This window comes from Chelonoidis abingdonii, chromosome 7 (assembly GCF_003597395.2).
Source record: "Chelonoidis abingdonii isolate Lonesome George chromosome 7, CheloAbing_2.0, whole genome shotgun sequence".
Lineage (NCBI taxonomy): Eukaryota > Metazoa > Chordata > Testudines > Testudinidae > Chelonoidis > Chelonoidis abingdonii.
In genome coordinates this window covers 74,443,134-74,469,917 of record NC_133775.1, presented here as the reverse complement: position 1 = coordinate 74,469,917, position 26,784 = coordinate 74,443,134, and the positions used below count along the sequence as shown (strand labels likewise).

Sequence of the window (26,784 nt, the reverse complement as noted above, 5' to 3'; positions counted from 1 at the left end):
GACCTGCCGGCCCGCTGGAGTTGCTAGGGTAAAAGTCTTCCGACGAACGTGCACGCGCGGCGCGTACACCTACTGGAATGGATATGAGCAATCACTCGAAGAAGAAGCACTGATCTCCTCAGTGGATAAGCGTCAGCTCCCTTTCAGCTGTCAGCTGTTGCTTCTACCTTGGGGCTGCAGCCCTGAACAGCTAGAGTGAACTCTTGGTCACTGAAAACAGCACCTGCATTGTCATTTGAAAAGGGATTTAAAGTTTCTTAATCTTCAGACGCTTCATCAGTGTAAAATGCAATAAGACTGACTGCCCTGGGCTGGCTGCTCCTCCAGATCAGAGCACCCTACAGCTGCAATCTGCATTACACTGAAGTGTGCTGGAGTGAGATTGTCTGACTGCCTCCTTGTCGGCCTCCAGAGACCATCCTCACAGAGAGACGTGTCTCTCCAAAGGCCATCCAGGGAGCAACAGAATATCGCATACGCATGCACCCAGCTCATGTGAAGAGAGGAAGAAGATAATCATAATCCTCGGCACTTCCTTAGCTCGGTACCCTGTCAAGGCATTTTGTCGACAGGGCTGTAGACTCACAGTGCTCTGCAGGTACATAAGGCTTATTATCCTCGATTTACAGATGGGGAAACTGAGGCACAGAAGAGCACCAGGAAATGACTTGCCCAAGCCATACAGAGTCACGGAATTTAGTTAATTTCTGAAAAAAAAAACACCATGTGTGTCTAGGTACACACTGTAGAACAAAACACGCCTATTACATGGGCAAGCTGAACTCCATGCAACCTACAGGGTGTGTGTAATACTGGCTCCTGAAGGTGCTGTCAGTCACAGGACTCTAGACACGGTCACAAAAACTCTGACTCACAGGAAACCAAGTAACCCTCGCTTCAACAGCAAAATGTCACCATTCAGTGTGGTGCAAGTGGCCTTTACCCCACTGAAATTACTGGCATTTCACCCATTTATGCTAGGGCTGAATTTGGCTCTGGGACAGGCCCCTGCTTACTCTGGTTTCAAGCTTTGTTTCCCTTCCCAACAACTTCCCAGGTACAAATCTCTTTCATCGTCTCCCTTGTCTGTTTTGCCATGTGGGGGATAAAATCACAGCCATGAGTAGCTTTGTCAGGGTGTGACCTGGGGACCAGGCCAATGACCAGCAAGCGCCCAAGGGTATAACAAGGGTTATAGCGGATGAAAGAACAGTGCAGCTACTGAACTCTGTAACCCCACAAAGAGAGACCAGTTGAACTCCTCTCTTCGCTACAGCTGGTGCTTGCTTGACATGCTCCTTGCCTAACCCCCCAAGCAGAGAGGGCTTGGGTGATGGAGGGTTTATGCAGCGCTAGGTAAAGCAGAAGGCAGATTACAGAGAACACAGTAGGGCATCCCAGAGCCCCAGGCATGAAGATTACCACTGCCCAGGGCCGGTACGCAGCTCCATCTGGTGGTTGTATACATTATGCAGCGTACACATCCCCCTGCCAAATGAAGGATACCAGGCCCACATCTCGGGGAAATACAGGGCAGAGCAAATCAGCAGGAAAGGAAGAGCCCAAACTATTCAGACGTAAATAGAGGTGATAAAAACAATGACCCAGCCACCAGTCACTAGCACAGCTTTGCCCGTGGAGAACACAGGTCTTCCCATCCTCCTGCTCCAAGAATGTCTCAGACTGGGCATGTCCAGCTCCCAGCTAGGTAATTCCAGAGATTCCAAGGCCAGAAGGGATTGCTGTGATCATCTAGTCTGTGTAACACAGGCCAGAGACCTGCCCAAAATAATCCCTAGAACAGATCTGTCAGAAAAATCTCCAATCTGGACTGAAAAATTGCCAGTGATGGAGAATCCCCCATGACCCTTATAAATTGTTCCAGCGATGAATCACCCTCCCCGGTACAAGTGTTGGGCCTTATTCCAAACTAAATTTGTCTAGCTTCCACTTCCAGCCACTGGATCAACCTCTCTCTGCCCCAATATCCATGGTTTCTGTGGGTGCTTGAGCCCTGAAGCACCCACGGGATCAGCACCTATGTGTAATCCTCAATGTCAGGCAGGGCAGGGCTGTTATCCGCACTGTATACATGGGACCTGAGGTACTGAGAGACTCCGTGATTTGCCTAAGTGCAGGCAGGGACCTGTGATGGAGCAGAGATCTGGCTGTCTTCACGCCCAGGCTAGCCCCCTAATCCCGATTACTTCCCAGCCCATCCAGCCTTAACTAACAGAACCCCTGGCTGAGCTCCCTTCGTGTCATGGACTCTATGTCTGCACTGGGATTTCTGTGGATGCGCTAGTGGGAATGACAGGAAATGGCCCCCCATTGTCTAACTATTTCCTGAGCAAATGACCGGTCTCCACTAGGGCTTCCTAACGATCCTTCCATAGTTCCACTGGTGGAGCTGCAGCACCACTAGACCCAATTGCCACCAAACCTTCAGTGTAGACGAGACTGAGCTGGCGCTGGGACTCCTGTTCCAGAAAGGTGCTACCCAGACAATGAAGGTGAAAAGAGGAGGAGCTACTGGAGCAAAGGGTGTCCCTGAATCTCTGCTCCTGGCTCACAGCTCCCCTGGGGCTGACATGCTGCTGCTATGGCGTAACCAAGCTCTGCAGCCATCAAGGACACAGATCATCATTGTCCATGTCTCCTGCAAGTCATTATTCAGGCCCCATCACTGGCCTGTCAGAGCAGGGCAAACCTCGGAGGGGAGGGGCAGAGGAATTCAGAGTCAGGTTCCAGGCCAGGGTCGATGCCAAGGGTCAGAGTCCGAGTCAGGAGGCAAAGTCCAAATCAAGCCGAGGTCAGGCCAGGAAAGGTCATGGCTGCTACAGGAGATGCACACCATTGCCTGGACACTTCCTGGAAATCCCTTGGGGTTTATATAGGGCAGGGAGCCAATCAGGAGTCATGGGGCTGCTGTCTGTCAAACTCTTGAGGGGGAACTTCCCATTGTCGGGTGTCCACAGATGGTCATGGGAAGTGGAGTCAAGCTAGTTACAGCCCTGCATGCCTGGGTCCTAGACCCATGGGGCATTACTGACCCTACAGGAAAAGCTTCACTGTGTCATTTACACAGTCCCACAGAGCTTGCAACTGTGTGCACATGTGCATGGTGGTGATAGAGTAGCATTCAAGGACCCTTCACTTGCTCCTCCTGCAGGGAGCACTAAATCCCCGGGGGATCCTAGCTTGGGCAGGACATCAGCGAGTTCTGCTCTCACTTGGTATAATTCTCTCCATACAATGGCTTTGAGGACTTCCCGCTCCAGAGTGCCCTACCCCAGACAGACAGGGGAGAGAGATTCTAGCTGGGTACCACTGACAACTGACAATGCTTCACCCTACGCTAGACCCTTTTGCCCAGATCACTTCATAATCCTTAACTGGCCCTGGCAGGGAAGTAGCTTTGTCTCCATTTCACAGAGGGGGAAAGCCAAGCACAGAGACATCAAAGGGGCTTGCTCCAGATCATTGCCCAGAAGTCAGGCACAGAACCCAGGTGTCCAGCCCTAACCCCTAGGAAATACAAGCTCACACTCTGCATGGAACTCACCTATGCAATTAACCCCTTTTGTCAGCCTAGTCTGAAGGGGTCAAGGCAGCTTGTAACCAGCTGTGTCTGCACTTCCCAGCTCTATGGAAAGGACCTCGGGGCCACCTGCATTGTTAGACCAACCCACTTAATAAATCCTTGAGCGAGATGACTTGGAGCAGGCAGCCTCTTTTAGACAGAATCAGACGCTTGGGAGTGCTAGACTATCTCCTCGCTCAGACTGGATTTAACTTGGCAGTTAACAGACCCGAGCATCTGGCGCACCAAGAACTTCGTTCCGTCCCTTAAGAAGCTTTCTACTTGTAAATGGAAAAAGGCAAATTACTAGTGCTGCTCCCAAGCCACAGCTGACGCAGACTGAACATGGTGCAAAAGGAAACCAGTGAAGCTCAAGGAGGCTGGGTCGTTCTGAAAGAGCAAGGGACCCCAGGAGCACAGCAAGTTAACAAGATGCCCACAGCAGTTCCCATTTCGCTCTGCCCCTCCCTGTCATGTTCTCATGGCTCTTTCCAGACCTTTCTGAAGCATGTGCAATGGAGTAAAATGACCGCAGGTTTGTAGAGCAAAGGCCTCCCATGCATCCCCATAACCAAGAACCATAATGCAATTCTCATCTCTCAGCACCAAATGGTCAAGAAATTTGGGATCCTGAAGTGCCAGGGTTTGGATACGGGAGCCTGATCTTCTGAGAAATTCTTGTCCCCAGTGGGTGTCTGATCCCCAGTGCATACATGGGAACTGTCTCTGATGCTGCTGTTGGAGAAGCCAAGAGGCTGTTTGGGGTATGAACTGAGGGGAAGGGACAGAGAAGGACTTTACATTCTCACAGCACTCTCTGCACATTCCTACAGAGCTCTAGAGAAGGCACGATCTTAAATCCCAAAGGATCTCCAGATGCTTTGCAAATTAAATGTATATCTATTAATCCCTTTCCCACCTACGGCACTGGGGATGCACAGACACATGTGCAACAGCTTTGGTCCTTGTGGCTGCCATTTTGGATTCATGGCCCATGTGCTTGTGTTTAAAGGAGCCCCAGCCTCCCTCAAAGAGGTGCTATCATGGGGAAACATCGTTTCTGGGGTTTGGAATGCAGCTGTGTGGGTGGGATATCATCCAAACCCAACATGCCAGCAGCAAAACTGAGACAGCCCACAAAACAACTGTGCAGCTGGTCCCGTGGGCTTGTGGCTATTTTCAGCTGATAGTGCTGCAGGCTCTGACTGAGGTCAGATGTAAGGAGTTTTACAGTATCTACCATCAGATGGGGACCTTGGAGGCTCAGCCAGTTATAAATAGGGGAGAGCTTACTGGAATCAGGGACTCAGATTTAAAAGACTGGACAAAGCAGATATTTGAGGCACAGAGCTAACAGGGCTTGCTTCAGATCTCACATAGGAAGTCAGTTACAGAACTTGGCATAGGCATCCTGGCAGCCAGGCATCCTGCCATAGCCAGCAGGCAACACAACCTCACACATCTAGACTTAAAGCTGCAAGGCCAACCTCTGATTTATATCAGGAAGCCAATTGAGTTGGACTGGTCTAAAACCTGTGTGAGAAAGGTCAGCATCAGGCCCACAGTGAAGCAGACAAGCAAACAGCACCAGCTCTGGGATATGTGGCATCAGCTGGATTTGTGCAACAGAAGATACATACTACCCTGTGGAGTTGGCATGGTCCTGGCAGAGAGACATCCAAGGGAGAACTGTTTATACATGAACTGCTGGTCATTTGCCAGATACCACTGTTCTCTCTCAGGCAGTAATAAGCCAAACCCCCAGCATGTTTTTAGAGGGCGCTGTGGGTGCTATCTGGGCTGAGACATAAAACCGTGCTACTGACCATATGTGGTCACTTAAGAGCCCATGGGACATTTTGCAAGACTAGGGCTGTTAACCCCAAGGCCTGGTCTAAATTCTAATGATACGTTGCCACCCTAAATCCTTATTTGATTAAATTAGTCTTCATTTCCTGATCCTGAACTGTCATTGTGCAGATTGCTGGCTCCACCCTAGAGGTGGCCTCAATTCCAAGGTGAGCAAAGTAACCTCTGCGTGTGCAGTCTGCAAAATGAGCAGAGGCTTTCAGAAGGGCTGTCCTGGATCCAGTTACTTCCTATGCTCAACATTTGCTAGCCAGGAAATGCAGCTGGTTTATCATCCCCAACCTGCATGACTGTTGCCTGCTTCACAAAAACCATCCCCTCCACAGGCAGCCCCCTGACCTGGGCCTGGATGAATTACTGTGTAACCCACTGGTGGGTGGGTATTACAAGTCCCTCTCTGTGTGGCTCTGCAGAGGCTAGGCCTCTCTTACAGTCTCAGCTAAAGAGAGTTATCTTAAACTGTAACTGCTCGGGTTTTATCTCTAGAGGTCGTGGGTTCGAGCCTCAATGTGATAGCAGCCCTCACAATTGCACAGTTAATGCTACATTCTCCTTGTAACGCTCCAGTTTCCACTCCTTGCTAGATAGTGCTGGCAATGGTTTCCCTGAGCCTCATCCCCCTAGAACACTGCATGGCTGGGAGGGTAAAAGCACAAACTCAGCCAGGCTGGATCATCGTGGTAGTGACAAGTGAAAGCTCATCACTGGCTGATCATGGGGGCCATGTGGAGGGAGCGGGAGGCTCTCCGTCCAATGCCCAGTGGACATGTGTCAGTGGCATAAAAGTTCCCTTTGTCAGTGGCTTCCCCTGAGGGCTGAATGAGCCAAGGAGTCGCGACTAGCAGTGGTTTCCCCACCTGGGTTGGGGCTGAGGCACCCAGGGGTGGGGGGTGCAGAACAGGAGGATCTTACACAGCCTGTCTCCTGGCCTCACTCGTTTTGTGGCCTTTTCTGGGGCTACCAGCCGGACACCTTTCACCTGCAGAACCCAGAGTCAGGAGCAGTTCTGGGCTGGATGGGAGCAATTGGACAGGAGTTGTCCCAGGAAAAGGCAGGTGCTCCAGGGCCCCGACCCCTAAAGCCTCATTACTGGAGACAGCCCATGTTCCTTGACCCTGCCTGGGCTTTCCCCAGCATTACAGTTTTGGGTCTAGACCATGGTTCTTACAGCCAGAGCAATGCAGAGGGGACAGGCTGCAGCAGAACCTAGGAGGGGCTGTGGCTGAGTCAGTCAGAATCGTTGCACACCTGGAGTGGCAGGTCTGCTACCCTCACATGGAGCATGCACTGCATCCAGTGCACACGGCAGTGGAAGGGCCATGCCCCCCCATGTTCTTAATCTTTCAGGTACATAGCACCCCTTCAGAGCAGTGTCTGTACCCCTCAAGAGGCTGTGGCTTGCCCCTGCACACATGGGGTTACCTCCTTGCCTTTTCTCTCCTTACGCTCTACAGAGGGTCAGGTGTGACCTGGCCTATCACATGACCCAACTGAACAAGCTCAGCAGAGATCCCTGGTTTCTGATGTGACAGGCACATCCCTGGGATACAGGGAAGATGCACTAAGAGCTGCATGTAAACAGGTTCCAGGCAGTGTGGCCAAGGAGCCTTACCGAATGCCCACTCAGGGTTGCAGTAATCACACCGGACAGGAAGCCAGGTCCCTTCAAGGAACAGCTCACTTGTCTCCCTTCCTGCTCCTGACACTGTTCCCAACACAGCCTGGCCACAGCACAGAAACTTACACCTCATCCTGTCTCTCCCAGACGGTGAGTCAATTCCCGGCCAAAGCTCAGCACACTGCTACTGCTGCTGCTAAAGGGGGAACCTGCATGACAACTGACCAAGGGTCGCGGGGGATTCTCCGTCATGAGCAATTTTGTAAATCAAGACTGGATTATTTTTTCTAAAGATCTGTTCTAGTTCAAAAGGAATTATCTGAGGCCACTTCTCCAGCCTGTGTTGTACAGGAAGTCAGGCTAGATGATCACGATGGTCCCTTATGGCCTTGGAATCTGTGCAGCTATGAACTTTTCCCTGCCAAGGCCTGAGTTCAGGTTCTGCATTTGCCCTGAAACATGCAGCTATCACCTGGGAGAGGGCAGAAGGCTGAATTCAAACTGCTCAGTGCTTGGGATGGCACCGAGAGCTGCAAAAGAAACAGCACCCAGAACTCAGGCCTTGACCAGGAGATGAACAGAGGCCAGGATTGTCACACATCACCTGTTTCAGCCAGACACAGATAAGGACAGCTGTGATTTCAGAGGCAGAGCTTCTCCACTTAACTGGATTTTTTTAAATCTTGCTGAGGCACTGCCTGCAGTCCTCCCATCTGCCACAAGAGGGAGCGAACGTTTAAAGTGGCCAGGCCTGGTGAATGGATTCTGAGCACCCCTGTAGCACCTTCCACCCACCCATCACACAGCATTTACAGGCATTCATGCATCAGGCCTCATGGCCCTGTCAGAGCAGCATGATCATCCCCATGAAGAGGCACACAGCAGGTACGTGGCTCGCCAAGGGGTCACCCAGCACCCAAATGGCAGAGCTGGGAGTGAAATACTGATTTCATGCAACCAGGATGTGTTTCCTTCCTGCATATGAGAGGAGAGGAGGGGAGAGACGCTGACAGTCAGTGAAGGGTCACAGTAGTGAAAACACAGATTGCTACATCAAAGGAAGAGGGGTACCTTGTTCTCCCCTTACACCTGTTTTATCCCAGTGTAACTCCCCTGAAGTCACAGGCATTATTTCTGAGTTATGCCAGTATGAGGCAACTTGGACCCACTGTGCTTGTGAAAGGACAGACTGAAATTGACCATGATCTAGGACTGGATGGCTCAGAGATTAGCAGTCTGAGCAGAGAGATGGGCATGGAGAATGAATTCTCCCCTCATCTCTTCAGAGGGGATCTCAGCAGGAAAAGCTTTACAAAAAGGCCTTTTTGGGTCTGTGTGGGTTTCAATTAGATTTGTGGAGACTTTTGGTCTGTAGAATTGTATGTATGATCCTGTTTGCAAGTTTCAGGGTCATTCAAACCCAGCATGGCAAGGCAAGGCTCCAGATGAAACATGGAAGTTTCATTAAGCCCTATACATTCTGCAGGCATTCATCAGGGTGAGGGTCTGTTCTGCCCTAGTGACCTACCAAGGCTTCTACTGTCACAAAAGTCTCTCCAAAAGCAACCAGTAGCTATAAAACTGCCTTGAAAAATCTCTCTCTCTCTCTCGGATGCGATGCAGTAATATGATGTGCACTCAGTGTTATGAGTGCCCTCTAGTGGCAAGTCCTGATTATATGACTTAGCACAACAAACATATTGGATTTCAGGAAACTGTGTGTCTGGTGGATTGTCAGCAGCAATCTTAATACAGCAGAAGTTCCCACGTGTACCTCGTAACATACACACACAAAGTGTCACTTGAAAAATGTGGCTAAACTTTCAAGGGGCCCAAACATTTTTCACACCTAAGTCATCTAGTTTAAATTCCACCTTCAAACCTGAAATTTGCTGAGTTTTCATTGCTGTGAGTTGCACTGACGCTGAGCACTGTTCACGTAGCTCTGCTTCCTGCCATGGGGGCTGTAGGATGAGCAGGGGACCTGGCACTGACCCTGCCCACACTGTACTAGTCCTGGGGACAAGCAAAGGGCTTCCTTCCCCTCCAGGAATCTCAATTCAACCCCTTCCAGCCGTGCTAAGTAATATTCTTGGTCCTGCCTCAGGCAATGGGCAGGTGACTTAGCAGCTCTACACCTCAGTGTTCCCATCTGTAAAAACATGGGGATAGTAATGATGACACCCCTTAAAGGGTGACGTGAGCTTTAACCGATTCACACTGGTAAAGTGCTTTGAGATCCCAGAGAAATCGAAGGTTTTAATTATTAGCAGTGTTAATGCAAATAACTGATACTGGCATGTAATAAAATAACAACTGGTGCTTTTCATCCATTGATCCCAAAACCTTTTACGCAGCATTATTATCCCCATTTCACAGACGGGGAAACTGAGCCACAGAGCTGCTAAGTGACTTATCCATGGTCAGTAGCAGAGCTAGAAACCAAACCCAGATCTCCTGTCTCTGAATCTTGCGGAGCAATCCAAAGCCATCAGTAGCATCTATGCATGGGGAACAAAAATCTATGCAACTTACACGTGCTGTGTATGTAACATGTTTTATATATGGATCTCAGATGACCTAATACAAAAGTGGCCATTTTTCCATGTCACAGACCATCTACATATTTAACATATATAAAATATGACGCACGCCTCATGCATGAGACGCAGGAGCCCTTTCCAAATGGAAAATCTCTCCAACTTCTCAGAGACTCTCCATATCTCCTGATTCCTCACGGAACCCATGTCCCCTCTCCTGCCTACCGCCATTCAGGACAAACGCAGAACTATTTAGTCAATAAGGTCCAGATCCTCAAAGGGCCTAAATACCTGTGAGACTCTAGCCCTAGACTCCTTGCAGCAGGGTCATTGTCTTTCTCTGGGGCAGGTAGCATACTGCCAGCACATAACAAATAACTCAGAATAATTCATCTCTGTTGTACACGTCAAATCCGAGTGTCCCTCCTAGGGGCCTATCTCCTGCCTGAGCTCTCAGAGCTGAGACACCAGCAACATCCCTTGATCCTACACCCAAGTGTCACCGGCAGCTCAAAGACAACGAATGGCCCCAAATGACTAGCTGCCAGGCATGAGGGTGTGCCACATGCACTAATGCACAAGTAATAACAGAGGCGATGAGGGGGGGATGGGATCACCTCCCCCCCCCCCACAATTTCTGCCAGGGTGGGAGTCTGGCTGAGTGACATGCCTGGGAAAGGCACCAGCACCTAGCACTCCCTCTGAGCCCCACTAGGAGGCGCCCGGAGCAGGGAAGATAGACGGGGCTGGCAGCACAGCTCCGCCAGAGGGTGCGCAGGGAAGCCCACCGAGTGCCGTGCTGTCCCTTCCTCACCTGCACCCACAGTCCTGCTCAGCAGTAAGTGTCTGGAGCTGTCTCCAGCCCGCACCGTGCCCTTAGCAGGGAGGCCATGGGAGAAGTGGGAAAGGAGCTGTGAGAGGAGTGGGGGCAAGGAAGTGCCAGCTTGGAGCGGATGTGGGAGATGCGGAAGGAGTGGGAAAGGGACATTCCACCCCACCCCGAATCTTTAAATTGTGCCCCCCTGCTATCAAGAGCTAGATGTCACCTCTGAGGAAGAGGAAGCAGATCCACTGGAGGCGGTTCTGCATCCACTTATACCAGAGGAAACAAGGCGTGACTCCACTATAGATCAGTGGCATTGCAGCTGCCTAAAACTGGGGCGAGACTGGAGTCGGGCCCGGCGTGTGCCTAGCTCAGAGCAGTGCCCAGAACTGAGGGCCTCTTACAGCTTAGAGCTGAGGATAGGGCCTTCAGCATATGGCTCATTTGGTGCCTTTACAAATGTCCTGAGTTATGGGGGAGATTTTCACTTCTTGGCTCTCGCTGCCATGCAGACAGCCTGGGATAGTGAATGCAGCATGTTGACCAGGCTGATGGCTATGCAGGCTTCCCCTGCCAATGCATATGCTTTTATTTGCCCTCCCAGGGAGCCACCGGCTACAGAAATCCTCTTGCCTCCACAGCTCTACCATGTTGCTTAGGGTTTGTTTTCACTGCAGAGTTAATTTGGGGGATCAGCACCCGGCTTAGCCTAGCCTGCTGTGAGCGGCCCATGCTGCAGAGCCCTGCCTGAGTGACCTGCTATCCTCCCCCACGGGGATTGCTAGGACTTTGGGGGCACATCCCATGGTTCTTTGTGCTACAGTCAGCTGGGCCGATCTCTGATTCCTTCCCAGTTAACTGTGGGAGAATTTGTCCATCTTTGTATGCACACAAGGGGAATTGTGGGAAGCCATTGGAGGACTATTAGCCCTCGAGTGAGCTAGCCTTCGTCCTCACTGCAATGTGGGGTGTTACTAGCCTGAGGAAAGCAGCACCTGGGCTTTAGCCTATACCTGCAGCAGGGCCAGCTGGCTTGGGTTGAAAGCACCACTAAACTCATGTAAGAGGTTTGTACATGTGGACGGGAGTGGGGCTAGGGGCGACAGCGCAGGCTCACTCTGCAGCGAAGACAAGCTCTTATTGGCTAGGAACATAAAATCTCATCCTCGGAAGATGACATTTTCCTTGTCGCGAAGCAGGCCACAACCCTGTCTCTTTCATCTTGGTGGATTCCATATTGAGGAATCAGCACAGGCAGGCACCAGGATTTCAGATCAGTCGTCCTCAGCAGAACACGTCCTAGAGAAGCGATGCCGGGAGATATTCCTATTACCTGGGTTTTAACTGTTACAGGTAAATGGAGAGCTCAGGAGATCAACAAGCTCTTGAGGTTATTGCTGCCCAGACCTCAAAATATTTGAGCAGAATGTGCTATTATTATTAAGCATTAAGTATATTACTGTCGCACTCGCAGGTGCTGGTCAGGATCGGTGCCCTGTTATGCTAGATGTTATACAACCTTCTTAAGGTGGAGAAAACTCTCCTCTCCATCCAGTGGAGGAAGAATCAATCGGATTAACAGATTGCACAGTCAGCCTGTGGACCTCCTTGCCAGAGGATGCTGTGAAGGCCAAGACTATAACAGGCTTCAAAAAAGAACTAGATACATTCATGAAGCATAGGTCCATCAACGGCTATTAGCCAGGATGGGCAGGGAAGGTGTCCTTAGCCCCTGTTTGCCAGAAGCTGGGAATGGGTGACAGGGGATGGATCACTTGATGATTAGATGTTCTGTTCGTTCCCTCTGGGGCACCTGGCATTGGGCACTGTCGGAACACAGGATACTGGGCTTGATGGACCTTTGGTCTGACCTGGGGTGGCCATTCTTATGTTCTTATGTAAAAACTTGGAAGCCATGCAGCAGCAGCGTGATGAAACAGGCTATGACGCCAAATCCTGATCCTGCCGAAATCAATGGCAAAACTCCCACTGAGGGACTAAGGTTTGGCCATTGCTTACTTACCAAAGGACTGTGTGTGACGTGCCTCTCACTTCAAAGAGTTCACACGGGACACATCCTGCAAAATAGGCTGGCACCCCTGCCTAAATCACAAGGCAATACATTGCAATCACATCGGAACACGTATTGGTCAGGTACATTGCAACGCTCAGCTCCATTTAGCTCGGTGGTTACACACACCCTGGTTAGCCAATGTTGATAGAGGAGTCTATGCAACTATGCAGGCAATGTCCAGGCAAGTCCCAAACAGTACTTAGGTACATGACACTGTTCCCACTAATTTAATGCTGTTTTGGGCAGCTCCTCCGTTTGCTGCTGCTGGCCCTTCTTGAGGGTTAGAGATTTTCCAACTACAATGCAGGATAGTCAGTTATGGAAACATTGTTTGCATCTTCTGTTGGGCGCAAACACAGCTGTGCTGGTTCCCAGTTAGCAGGGTGATCAGCACACGTGCAAGGAAGGAAGTCACTAGGTGCTCCCTGCGTTCTTGGGGGCTAGGGGAAGGGAATTTGGGAATTAACAAAAGGAACTTCCGTCTCAATCTAGTTGCTGCCTGGTCTAGTAGCTGAGCAGGTATTTCTGCCAAGAAGGTCTATGAACTGCTCCCACTGCCAGCTCCTCTGAAACCCAGCATGCTTGTGACAGACAGAAACGGAGTCCAGCTGCCCACATTGGGCACAGAAACATCCCCAAATGCGCTTTGCTCCGAAACAGCCACATTCAGCTCCTCCCTTTCTCTAACTCTCTCCTCGCACTGCCCAGTTCGGAACACATCCTCGACTGAACCCTTCTCCTGGCCCCCAAGTGACTGTAACCCCTGACTAACATGGCACAGGAACGGGGGTCATTTGAAGGGGGGGGTGCTAAAAATAACTCACTGTATTTAGACTTGCTCGTACAATATACAGCAGCTTTCATCCCAGGACCTCAAGGCCCTTTCGAAACATTCATTAGTTAACCTCCAAACACCCACAGAGTATTATTCTCTCCATTGTACAGATGGTTGATCTGAGGCCCAGAATAATTAAGTGATTTCCTAGATCACACAGCTCGTTAGAGAAAACCAGCCCTGCCTCACCACATATATTTACCAACGTGGGTGTTTTGTGGTCGCTGCCACAGACAGGGAAATGCTTGTCCTCCACCTGCTAAGCATTCAACTTAAACGTTTTCTCTAATTCTGCTCTCACATACTGGACAAAGGCATCCAGGTCCGGCGACACATGGATCAGAGAATAAACTTCCCTCTTCCGCATAGCAGGATGCTCTTGTGAGCACAAGCCCACCGCAGCACTTTCATTTCACACACATCATTTCTTACCTGGTATGTTTCACAGAGATGTTCTTTTGGGATGACCTGAGCATGGCAGTTCTCCAGATTGGCCTATAGCTGGCAGAAATGCCTCTCTCAGCCTCTCAAAGTTCTGGTCCCAGCTACATCGTGAAAAGTAAAGAGCTCTTACGGGTGCGCTGCATCGCCTGTATGTTTTGGGGCTGAAAAGCTAGGAGGCTAATCAGAGCTCACCTTGCACCTCAGCCCCAGCACCAGCCTCCCAGTTAACTACGCAAAAACCAACACCGATCACAGACTTTCTGTATAAGACAGGAGTAGACAAAGAGTAAAGCTTGTTCCAGATCTGGGCTCTGTGAGCACATGACCGTAAGTGAGGGCACTGCTAGTCCACCAGGACTCCAGAGGAAGAGGTGGCTAATGCCCCAGCCCACTAAAACCAGGTTAGCCCACAGAAAAAATGGCCTGTTACAGCCAGAGTTGTTCAAACTCAGCCAAACAAAAGGGGAGTAAGGTGTCCTGGAGCCAAAGCCTTAGGAATGAAAAAAGAATGGTCCCTTGTAGCTAGAGTATGGATACCCAGAGTATAGCTCCTCCTGTCTCATGGAAGCAGGCTGGCTTCCCAGGGAGACTACACTACCAAAAGATCCCATGTCTATCCCTCTTCCAATGGGCCACCTTTCTCTTTGCCCCAGGTCTGGGTCCCACTGCAGGTTTCTGCAATAATGGGGGCAGACACCACTGGTCCCTCCCCAGTTAATGGAGAAGGATTTAACAAGACACTAAGCAGGGTCTGAAGACCATCTTGCACCTGATAGGCTAGAAGCTGCTCCTGAGACTCATGGCTTGGGGCCGTGGAGGAAGATGCAGGGTAGTTCTCCTTCCAGTTATGCATGTCAGCCTGGATTTACACTTGCAGTCCTGCCAAAAAGGTGCTAGCTACATTGGATGGCACAGTTTTGTTGGCAGCTTAGGGTTTAGCTGAGCTGGTGAGAGGTGAACAAAGATTGTGCTCTCCCCTGCTGTCCACGCAATGCCCCTTGGACGGGAGATGGGACGGAACATTGGGTGGGCAGCTGAGGTGCAAAGGGGCAAACCCAGGGCCCCTGGGGAGGAGAGAGGAGCGGAGAACAGGCAGAGCCAAAGGGAGATTGGAAGAGTGTAAGGATCAGCGTGTCAGCAAAGAGGAGCAAAGAGGGACCTAGCCACAAGATCACAATAATAATGCCCTACAGATCTTTCAGCAACGTCTATAAAAAGTCCTTTCACAGCCCTGTGGACACATGCCAATAGTCTCCTATTCCATTCAAGCTGTGTGTGACACTCACAGCATCAATGAATGTGTACATGAAACGTTTTAATCTGTCCACATCGGCGCAGCTCCGCGTAAAGCTGGGACCGTGTGCATTTCCAGCCAGACATAATGGACCTGATTCTGCTCTCGTGACAGCTGTGCACCAGTGACTTCAGTGGGCTTGCTCCTGATTTGCACCCACTCGGCTGCCCAAAAGGGTTAAGGAGGACAAAATGCCCTTGGATAATCCAGAGGCTAAATTTCAATCCAATGCTAGCCACGGGGACTGCTGCACTGATTGTGACATGACCCAGTAAACAAAAATAATTCCAGCCCGTGGTGTCATACCAAGCTATTGCCACAACTAGAGAGCAGACAGAATGCAGAAGGGTTCCCAACGCCATTGAATCATTATTAAACCATTATCTCAGCTGATTAGCAGCAGCTGATCATAATCAATGCAAATATCTGCCTCTCGCCCGCAAATTGGCAGAAGCTGCCTCACTCTCCTATACAGTGTGTCCTTCCACAAATTCTGCAAATGCCTTTTAATCGTCCTCAGTGCTTCACTCCAGACATTGGACACAGCCCTAGCTTATCACTATCTTCTTTTTTTCCCCCCAATCGTTTCCATAGTCTGTTGGCTTTAAGACCTAGATCCTGAGGCTGCAATCAGCTCCTCAGCAGGCATCCATCTGCACCGATGCAGATATGACTGCGGAATCCAAGCCTTCACTTAAGCCAAGCACCTGCACTAATACTCCACACTGGGCTTTTCACCAGAGTTCCTCATGCCCAGCTCCCAACCCACCTGACTTCCCCCAAACGGAGCCGTAATGTCAGAAACCTTGGAAGAGCCAAACTGACTGCAAGAAAGAAATCACCAACGTGGTTTAGCCTAACTTACCTTGAGAGACTCTGAGGGACTGAGCTGTTGGTCAAATAAAAGCTGGTACCTCACCCACCTTGTCTCTCTAATCCCCTGGCACCACCACTGCATATACTGCACCACTGCATACACTCACTAGGGGACAGAGAATATTAGGTCAACGTTTGGCATATTATAGCTCCTCTGCAAACCACGTGAAGACGGGACAGAACCAACAGCCAAGGAAAATACCAGTGCACAAGGGAAAACTACGTTAACTGGGTGACTCCTGCATCTCAAGATCTAACGTTCACTCCACCTGCCTAAAGCGAATAGTATTAAGAGGGAAAGGATCAGATTTACAGCAGTGTAAATCCAGAGTTATTCAATTCAGTTGGGTGGAGTTACATTGAAATTACACCATGGGAGGAGAGCAGACTCGAAGGGCATGTCTGCCCTGACCTGCAGTTCAGACTACGGGGGTGTGAACTGCAGCATGCCTCAAAGTGCTGCACTGTATCTCCCCCATGCTGACACTGGGGGTGCAAACATGGAGGCCCCTGGTTCACAATATTGTAGTTCTCTTCAGACAAGACTACATTCAGGCAAACTAGTGACCTTTAAGCTCACGCCTGCAGCGTCCACATGGGGGAGTTACAGCACAGCACTTTGGTGCACTCTGCTAGCCACAGCCCTGCAGACTAAGCTGCGGGGCAGTGTAGACAGCCCCAGCTGACTAGCTATAGTTCTCATCATTAGAGTTTTAATACTTGCTGTGGCCTTGACAACTTGCTATGTTAGTTGGTTTCCCTATATTCAGCCTGACCACTAAGGCTGGGTTTTGCTAAGTAGTCTAAGGGACTTAGGTGTCCAAGCCCTACAGAATTTCAATGGCATCTGGGTGCCCAACTCCCCTAGGCTCCTTTGAAAGCTGGGTTTTATCCAGGATTTCCCACATGGGTAGTGGTCTCTTCTCCTTGGCTGCTGAGCTGGGGAATAATTTACTAGGCGGTCTGTGCTTTCCACCTCACAGAATTTTTTATTCATACAGTTCAGAAAAAAATAACTGCTTTAAAACCTTGACCACATGACCAATCTCAGATAGAGATCAGTCAAATATATTCCATACTAAACAACAACAGCATTTTGCATTTCTATAGCATCTAACATCTGGGGATCCCGAAGCACTTTGCAAACAATGAATTAGGCCTCACAGAAATGACCATGCCCATTTTACAGATAGGTAAACTGAGGCACAGAGCAGTTCAGTAGGGTAGTCAGCAGACTAAACCCCAGGTCTTCTGATTCCCAAGCCCCTAGACCACACCCCCTCCATGAAATAGAAAATATTACATGCTGGCACTTTCCTTCCTGCTGGCAAGTTTCTGTTAAATACTAGATGGTTATTCTGTCAAAGCAAAAACAGAAAGTCTTCTCCTGAACTATCTTAGAAACTCTTAAAATGCAGGAAACTGAAACAGAAATTGACAGTGTTCCAGGGAATGAAGTCTGGCTCTGTCCTTCTTATTTGTTTTTATCTACATTAGCACAGGTTCTCCATTGGGCTCAAGGCAAAATGAGGGTATTTATAAGGAAGGAATTGGAGATCATGAGGGACGGGCCCTGGATCACATACAATCCAGCTCCAAACACTGTGTACGCTTGTGCGTGCGCACACACACACACACTTTTCTTTGGCAGCCAAGGGTCAGCTTTGGGACAAGAAACTCTTTTCAGCTAAATATCATCTGTTGTCCCCATTTTCCTCCCGTGGTCCATCCCCCATCCGTGCTTTGAGTCCTGTTACAACAGCTAGCAAAACTGGCGAGTTTGCCCTGCCATTGCTATATGGGTTCAGAGGTGACCTTTTTGGATATGAGCGCTTGCTGGGGATAAACCCATCAGAGTTTTGTTTGGGATTCTGCTTCAGTGACTTGACATAGATCCTCAGGCCAGAAGGGACCACTAGATCATCTCGTCAGATCTCCTGTATCTCACAGGCCCTCAGCACCCACACACTAAACCCAACAACCAAAATTAGACTGGAGCATTACAGCCCACAGGAGATGGAACTATTATGTGCCACAGGCCATGAATAGACAGAACCGAGGTGTGAATTTTGTCCCTGTGGGCCTCAGCCAGCAGAGCACAAATCAGTCGACTTGTGTCCCACATAGATCTACCCACCTCTGCACAGGGCCGGCTCCAGGCACCAGCATTCCAAGCTTGTTTTGCCCCCAAGCAGCGTGTCGAATTGCCGCCGCGGGCAGCAGGGGCAGTCGGTGTGCCCTTAGGGTGGCAGGAACGTTTCCGCAGCAGCTTCAGCTAAACATAGAAGCTGCTGCCACCGCGGAAATGCATCTGCCGCCCTAAGGGCACAGGGACTGACCTGCCCCCGGCAGCGGCAATTCGGCACGCTGCTTGGGGTGGCGAAAATTGTAGAGTCAGCCCTGCCTCTGCATCTTTTGTGCACTATCCTGCCTCTCTCTGTCTGTAATGGATCTCATGTCATCACCATATTCCATGAGATGAGAATGCACCGGTGAATTCCCCCAAAGGAATTGTCTACCCTGAGGAAGCTGCAGATGGAGCGTGCTGCAGCGCTGGAACCAGGCCAGGCCTCAAGAGGAGATCTCTGCTCATCTCCATCAGGAGGCAATCGATGTTCAGGGTAAGATCCAGAGAGGATGGTCACCATCTCATATGCAGATGCTGCTAGGAGTGATTGGATTAGGGGGCTACACAGGGCAGCTGGTTCTAAAATGAGTGCCACTCTGCTCTCTTGCTCTGAAGACACCAGTGTCCCAGTTATAGAGCGGTGCCTTGCACTGAGGGTTCCCCAGCAGCTGAGTTCTCCTATTAAAAGTCGGGTGGACCAGCAGATGGACCTGACACCAGTCAGAGGAAATGAACTCTCACCTGCTTTCTACAGGCCAATCAATGATGGAGACAAGTGGACTGTTGGCATTAGTGTATCATCATCATGCAGGACATGGTGCAAAGAACAGGGTCATGTGATTTGGACTGGGGAACTGGTGACGATGGTTGCTATAATTTAGTTCAAGCATCATGTACCTTGTGCGTTAAGGTGAAGGCAGGAGGCCCTTGACTGACATCCCCCAATGCATGGCCATGCGTGTGTCAAGAATTAGTGCTGCACTCACATGGTGATCAAGAAACTGGTGCTCTCCGTTGCTGGCTGTCACTTTGGTGTCCAAATCCCACATTCTCTCACCGTGCACATGGAGATGTCCCTTAGGACTCTCCTCACCTGTGGAGTTAGCACAGGGGTGTCCCCTGTGGACTTGCCAGGCACACTGCCATCATTGGGCTCTGTTCTGAAGGAATCTCTTACCATTAACTGTCTGGCAGAGCCACCGGCTGCACCGACTTTGCACTGAGTCTGTGCCTCACTGCTTGCCCCAATGCGTGTTTTAACCGCGCTCAACTTAATTTCATCCAGTATGTGCATGGGCAGCACTGCAGAGAAACATCATTAGCAGAGTAATTGCTTTTTAGGAGACAGTTATCTGACCATGTCTGTGATATTTAACCACTGGGATTTCTAACAGCTGCATGTCTGTGTGTCAGGGGGCTGTGAGTGCCAGGGGGGTTCCAGAAAACAGAGATCATTTATGGATGCCTTATGAAAGACAGGCAGTAAACGTGAAGAAGGGGAAGATGCCCTTAGCCTTGCAGCTTTATTAGATGTCTAACTAGAGACAATTGCCAAGATCTCCCCAGGAGGCAGACAAATTTTCAGCACCCTAGCACCTCTCAGCCTTGAAAATTCCACTGGTTACAAGAGCAGCCAACAACAAGCTCTCTGCTTTCCTACGGCATGTTCCACAAGCCCTTTGGAAAATCCCACTGCAGATTTGCTTGATGTCAGTCAAATTTTACATCCACTTGTGCTGTTTATTTTCACTGTATGACACACACACAAAGCACTGTATAATTTACCCTAAGGGATTTCCTGGGGCTTGGGTACTTGCTGGAAGGATCGCTGTGTCATTTATTAAATCGACTGACTCTTAAAAAGATAGAGAATTTCACCAGTGTGATCAGTGATTGCCAAATCTGGCAAGATCCATTATTATTATGACTGCTATTTAGTGGCCTAGGTAAAATGGATTGGTGGATCCCAGTTCATTCCCAAGATATTCCCTCATCACAAAACAATCTTCCAACAGACATTAACAGAGGCATTGTCTCCTTTGCATTAGATTACTATTTTGCATTCTACTTAGACCTACCCATGAAGAACACTTGTATATTTCAGCTGCTGCAGAGTATGGCTACCCATAGTGGTACTTCTCTGATGGAGATGGCTGTACCTGTGCACTGGCTTCTGATTTGATTCCAAATGCAACTGAAGGCGTTAGTTGTGATTTATAAAACCCTTTTATGGTTCGGATCCTGTGTATGTGAGAACCTGCTCCCCACAGTGTGTTACCCCAGTAGTTGTGATAACTGGGGGGCGCTGGATCTAAAAATCTGCAGCTGTTTTTGTCACAGGACAGGTGGCCAGAGTTCTGAATGGAAGGCCCTTAGCTCTGGAACTCATTTATTATTTGGACTGTGGTAGTGGCTAGGTACTCCAGTCACTGTTGACCTCGAGGGCACACTGCAAGGACTGTATATTTACCCAGGCTTTTCTGAACTAAGAGGAATCAATAGAGTGACAGGTCTTCATTTTACAGACTTGGTTTGTTTTAATAATAGCTCAACCTCTATGGTTCTCATTTATTTCTAAAATACGTGCACCTGCCGGCTGAGATGGGCACAGTTCTGTGTCACCAACAGTAAGCAATAAAATAACTACGTGGCCCTCTTTTCGGCAGGCTCAGCTGAGAACTCAAGGGCAGAATCGGTCACAAAGTCTGAGCTACCTTCCACATCACGGCAGAGGCAAAATTCTGTACCTGAGCAAAACTGTGAGTCAGCACCCTGTGTGAATATGCCAGCTTTACCAGAAGAAAAACCTTTCTGCAGCAAAATGACCATTTTCCATTTGCAAAGCTCAAGGCAAGAAGGAGACAGCTTTCGCTTTCCTGAGAACCCGGGAAGTGTGATTTTTCTGAAGGTGGTGCGAAATAGTTTCAGACAGCTCTAATTAGCAGGGCAGTGAGCAGGGGAAGCTGACACTGCTGCTGCCTGTGTTGTACCTGTTTTGGAGATAAAGAGAGACTGTCAAGCCAGCACCTTTCCCCAGCATTATATTCAGTTCACTGTTTATTTGAAATGTGTTGAATGAATTACCCAAAGAAAAAGGAACGAGCATTTTCTGCAGATTGTGCACAAGCTGCTAGTATTGTGCTTTAAATGCTGTTTTGGATGGGACCACAGATATTCAGTTCTCAGGAGGGTACATTTGCCATTGTGTGCTCAAAACTTTGAGCACCCATCCCTGTTTAACCCCAGCAGATGTGGCAAAGCCAACGCCAAGTTCAGCAAGTTGAGAAATGTACCTCCCAGCAAAAGTGATGTGATATTTAGGGCCCCTCCTGCAATCCTTGTGCATTCAAAACTGGCCCTGCGGTCAGCAAGAATTCTGAATGTCTACCGCATGCAAGATCAGACACTCTATCTGTAAGGAGCATCAACTGTAGTAATAAAGCCCAAGCCTGAACATACTTTCTATGGAGCATAGTTCCTGCTGCTGTGAATAGCCTTATTTAATTGTAGTAGCAACCACTATGCCCTGTACTGGACTTCCATAGTACTTCCTATCAAGGGTCTCAAAGAGATGTACAAATCTGCTCTGGGAGTCAGGTTGATGCTAAACTTCCTATGGGGGAAACTGAGGCATAAAGGGCTCAATTGGTTTGCTCAAGGTCACAGAATTAGTCTTTAATAGAACTCAGGTCTCCGGACTCCATATCTTATGCTTTAACAACAAAGCCATCCTTCCCCTCACTAAACAAGATATTTTAAAATATATATTAAGCTTGCAGAGCAGTACTTATTTAGTCATTTAAAGTGTGAAACAATTGAAGATGCTGAATGCTCTTTAAAGGTCTGATCTCACTTCCAGTAAAGTCAGTGGCACGATTTCCCATCGTCTTCAACAGAACCATGAGTAGGCCAAAGCCGGGATTCCACTGGTCACTGGAAATGTCTGAGGGAAAGCGAAGGTTACCTCGTGGACATATTCCTTCCTCCTTAGTCCACCCACACAAGCATAGAGACCTGGCCTTTCCCAAAGTCAGTCAGGGGTAGAGCTGAGAACAGAACCCTGGAGTCCCAACTCCAAAGCCTTGATCTAACCATGGGGACACCTCCTCCAACATCAGGACACACCTAAGGGAGATGCAGGTTAGGCTCATGACGGATGCACACTTTATGGAGATACTTTTGAAAATTAAAACCTAGGTACTTGATCCCTATCACCTGTATTGTGTATCGTCCTACCCTTTTTGCACCATACAGACTTATTATTCTAATAGGTCCTCTGCATCTCCTTATCCAGCCTGTCAGCCATTTATATCCTGCCCCTCAGCCTTCTGACTGGGCACTAGATGGCTCTCCTTTCAACACTGTTCCTTTGCAGAACACCAATGCGAGGCACATCTTTTTAGCACGTCGGCCCACGGACTCAAACCTGCAATCTGACCCTGCAACATGTCGAGCACCCTTAGTTCCCATTGAAAACAGTGGGAGCAGAGGGCACGCTGTCCCTCTGAAAAAGTGCTGTGCTGCTTCCAGAATCAAGCTCTTAATCTCTAAAGCAGAGCAGAGCACAAACCACTAGACACCAGGCTCACTCCTGAGATTGGCCACAGAGGGGAAGCAAGCAGCCATTTGAGGTCGCAGTCTTTGTAGAAATGACGTTGGAGCAGAGCTATTAAGTCCATCTCCTTGCCACTGCAGGAGGGTTCCCTAGTCTCTGCTCTACAGTGCTCCGTACAGTCTACTTTTCAACATCCCAAACAATGGTGTACCCACCACTTCCCTTAGAGACCACTCCATGATCTAATAGGGGACCCTCAATCCCATGCTAATTCTGGAGCTCACGGACCACCTCCATCTCCCTCTTTCGCAGCAGGAAACAACTCACCATGCAGCCCAGTTTTCTTCTCTGGCACAAGGCAAGCAGGGAGAAGACAAATCATGGCCTGATTGCCCAATACATGCACCTCCAGCAGCTGGGGGCATCACAAATCAAAAGATCAGTCCTATCTGGCATGTCACCTTCGACATTAATTTCCCAGTATTGCATTGGCACACAGGAGAGTAGAAGTCAACGGGTCATCAAAACGTTGGTGAAATGAAGTCGCTCTCCAATTCTGTTACTTAACATAACCACCTTTCTGACAGTTCTGACAGCTTCTTTATTTTGCAACCTGCCATAGAGCTCTGATGAAACAACAGCACCGAAAACCTGCAGATTCTTTTAGCCAAGAGGCCTTCTTCAGACTGCTGAAAATACAGAAATAAATGCATTAGGGCCGAGAAGGTGACATGGTCAGAATGGCAGCTCTTACCTGGCTAGCAACAGCAGCCTACGCACTTTCCTTTAACCCTCTGAGCCAGATCCAGGAAGGAGCAGAGCACCCTCGGCTCTCAGCAAAATCACTTGCGGTTGCTTAGAACATTGCAGGATTGTGCCTTTTCTTGATGGACTAAAGCGTGCAACCTACTTGGTACCATCTGACTCCAGATGACAAGCCGATGAAATTTACCATGGTATGTACTTTTTTATTTTGTGACACTTATTTCTCTAAATGTTATATGTTCATGTTGGTCCATACACATACATAAATTAACCACGTCTCCTGATATTTATGTTCTTAGCCCATTCTTCTCAACAGCAATGTATATGTGAGGTTCCATCTCTCTCGCCCAGCAATCACAATTGTAAACTTCTTTTTGTGATAATAGCTAAAGAGCAGACAGAGCCTGTTTTAAAAAAGTCTAGGATCAATCCTCTTGAATGGCAAAGGATTTGCCCCAGAAAAGCCTACTTTAAAAAAAAAACTATTAAATGTTCATTGTAGAGCTAAGTATAACTAGCATGTCACATAGCCTATAATGGGAAAAAGGTCTATTAACCTGATGAGCGAGTACCTATACAGGGAATCTGAATCATCTTGAGATATGCATTGCGTATATTTATAATCCATTGACCAAACTGGAACCTGTCCTAAGGAGAAATTCGTTGTTCATTTTCCACTGCACCACAGGGTTCTGACTACTTCCTGGGCCATGGTGTGGTGTCTCAGAATTAAAGCCAAACTAAGGGCTAAACTCACATCCCAAACCTAGTCAAAATCATTCAATGCAAACAAAACAAAAAAAATCAAAGATCATCAAAACATGACATTTTAAAACCATATACCAGCCTTTCCAGATGACAATAATGAAATTCCAGGGCAAGAAGCAGTAATAAATAAACCAATACTTTCCTGTTGAACTAATTTGACATCTCTATTTGAAAATAACATGATAAAGTCTAAAGATATACAGTATTTATACACTACAGAACAAACACCATTTGTTACTTTAAGAAAAACTAAATATGGTGGAAGAAAACACTTCAGAAAATTAGAACGCTATTTTGATAAATGCCAAACTTTTTAATAGTTATTGCACATCCCTGCTAGCCAGTCTAGTCCAAAACCCATACACACATCAACAAAATATCTGTCTCTGCATTTGTAAACATGATATCTGCTATAGGAAAGCAGTGCATTGGATGCAATTTAGTGGCTACAAAGTTAATGGGGCCAGAAATTCATGCTATTACAAGGTCTTTCATTCATCAAAGGAAAACAAGAACAAAAAGAAACATTAAATATGAAAAATATAAGAGACTGACAACAAATACTTTAGTGAGCCATAATGCGACTGAAGCACAAACAAAAAGAACACTGAAATCCAGTTTCAAAATAGACTCAGAATTCAATCGCAGATTATAACAAATCAGTTCATGTTTATTTGACTTTCTGACACCAAAGAGCTGCACCGTTCCACCAGAACCCTGGCTGCTATCTCCCTAATCACCCGCATGCTTGTGCTGCAACCAGCCTAGAGGTGACGGATGCAGACTATACGGATTGCCATTGAGGTGTTAGACAACTGACAACGTCCAGCAGGAGTAAGTTACCAGGATAGGTCATCGTCACAACTGAATGAAATTCTGTTCCAGGCAGCATTCGCACTCTTCAAGGAAATCGAAAATCAAAGACACAAACGGGGTTCACCTCACAAGGGCTGGTTAGTGTTCCCCCAAGAAACAGAAAGCAGAACAACCCACAGGAACAGAAACGATCCACATATAGAAAAACAGCCACCGAGAAAGTCAGCCTGCAACCCCCGCGTTACGTTTCTGTGGCTGTTGACATGGGGCAGCGAGGAAGGCGTTGTTTACATGAGTTGCGTCCCTGTCTTATACTAGCAGAAGCAGCGTTCAACATGCAGATCAGGAGTTTTAAAACAGAGCAAGTCATATTCAGCAAATCAATTTGCCCCCGCCCGCCCCGCACCTGCTCCCCTCCAGTCTCCCCTACCCAAATCAAGCCTGTCAGCATTTCCCAGTCACCAAGGGGAGAGACGCACGGTCTCCAGGTTCAGGTACCTATTCCTGACCCAGAATCCCACAGACACAACAAACACACGACAAACATTAAACTTTCTTTTTTTTACATGTAACCCCAGGGCGATGCTGGGATGGCAGGTCTCCAGCAGTACATGCCAGCCACCAAACGCATTTCCCAAACGGTTTGGTGGTGCGCTAGGCAGTCTGCTGGCTGTCCATCCCCATCTGCCTGGCCCCCAGCACACACCCCACACACCCAGACTAACCCCCCCTAATTCCCGCAACAGCAGCTCTTTGACCGTAGAGGAGAGGAAGGCAGCCCCACGCAACTCACCGCAGTCTGCGCACAGGATCCTGCCCACATCCTTCTTGAGGTTCTTGCCGCTGGTGTCCAAGGGGGCGAAGGATGTCCTGAAGACCAGGGGCTGCTCGGTGGGCTCCAGGAAGAAGATGTAGCGGTGGTTCCTCTTCACTTTGAAGCAGGGCGCCGGGGAGCCCGCACTGCCCACGCTGATCAGTTGCTCACGCTGCAGCCCCCCGCTGTTACGGGGCCACAGGTCCAAGACTTTCACCAGGACCCCCCCAGAGGAGGCAGGCGGCTCGCGGGTGCCATTGCCGCTGCCAGGCGGGGGGGGCAGCGCCTGCACCTTGCCCTCCACCACCACGGCCGCGGTGTACGCCTGGTCCTGCACCGATTTGAGGCTGGGGGAGTAGCAGGCGAGAGACACCCCGAAGAGCAGCATGGAGAAGCCGGGGGTCGGATCGCGCCTCATGCCGTCAGCTGCGGCGGCTGCTGCGGCGGCTGCTGTCCGGGCTGCAGGGCTGCGGCTGCTCGGGAGGCGCAGCGGGGCGGGCGCTGCTGCTGCTGGCGCACGGAGCCTCCTCCAGTCGCGGCGCTGAGCAGCAGACCTGCCGCATCTGGCCAGGCCATTTGGGGGGCTGCCGCTTCGCCGCCGCTTCGGGAGGGGAAACGGAGGCGCTGGAGGACCGGAAACAGCGTAATCTCAGCGCCCGCTGGCCTGCACCTCCCCAGGCGGCGCAGCAGCCTCCCCAGGCGCTAGGACGCGGAGCTGCCCCCAAGCAGCGGAGGAGGGAGCCGGGGAAGGCAGGGGGCTGCCCGTCCGCGCCGGGCAGGGGACCCGAGTGAGCTCCGGGGTCCCGAGGGGATTCCCCGGCCCCAGCAGAGCGCAGCCAGCTTGTGCTAACCGGGTGCGCCGGGGATCGCGGCTTCCCGGGGAGCCCCTTGGCGGGGCAGGGTCTGGCCCCGCGCGGCCCCTGCCTGGCCCAGCCAGTCCCAGCGGCTGGGCAGGTGAGTCCCAGCGGAGCAGGTGACTGCC

General features: G+C 49.5%; 1 protein-coding gene across 2 annotated transcripts in view; it reads right to left on the bottom strand.

Moving 5' to 3' along the window:
* The window catches only part of NRG2 (neuregulin 2), a 339,799-nt gene extending 313,564 nt beyond the window's left edge, over positions 1 to 26,235 (bottom strand). For both annotated transcript variants that reach the window (XM_075068052.1, XM_032801760.2), the window contains exon 1: positions 25,782 to 26,235. In XM_075068052.1, the coding sequence (XP_074924153.1) occupies positions 25,782 to 26,220 (439 nt within the window). In that variant the 5' untranslated portion in view covers positions 26,221 to 26,235. The remainder of the gene's footprint in view (positions 1 to 25,781) is intronic.
* Between the last annotated feature and the right edge of the window lie 549 nt (positions 26,236 to 26,784).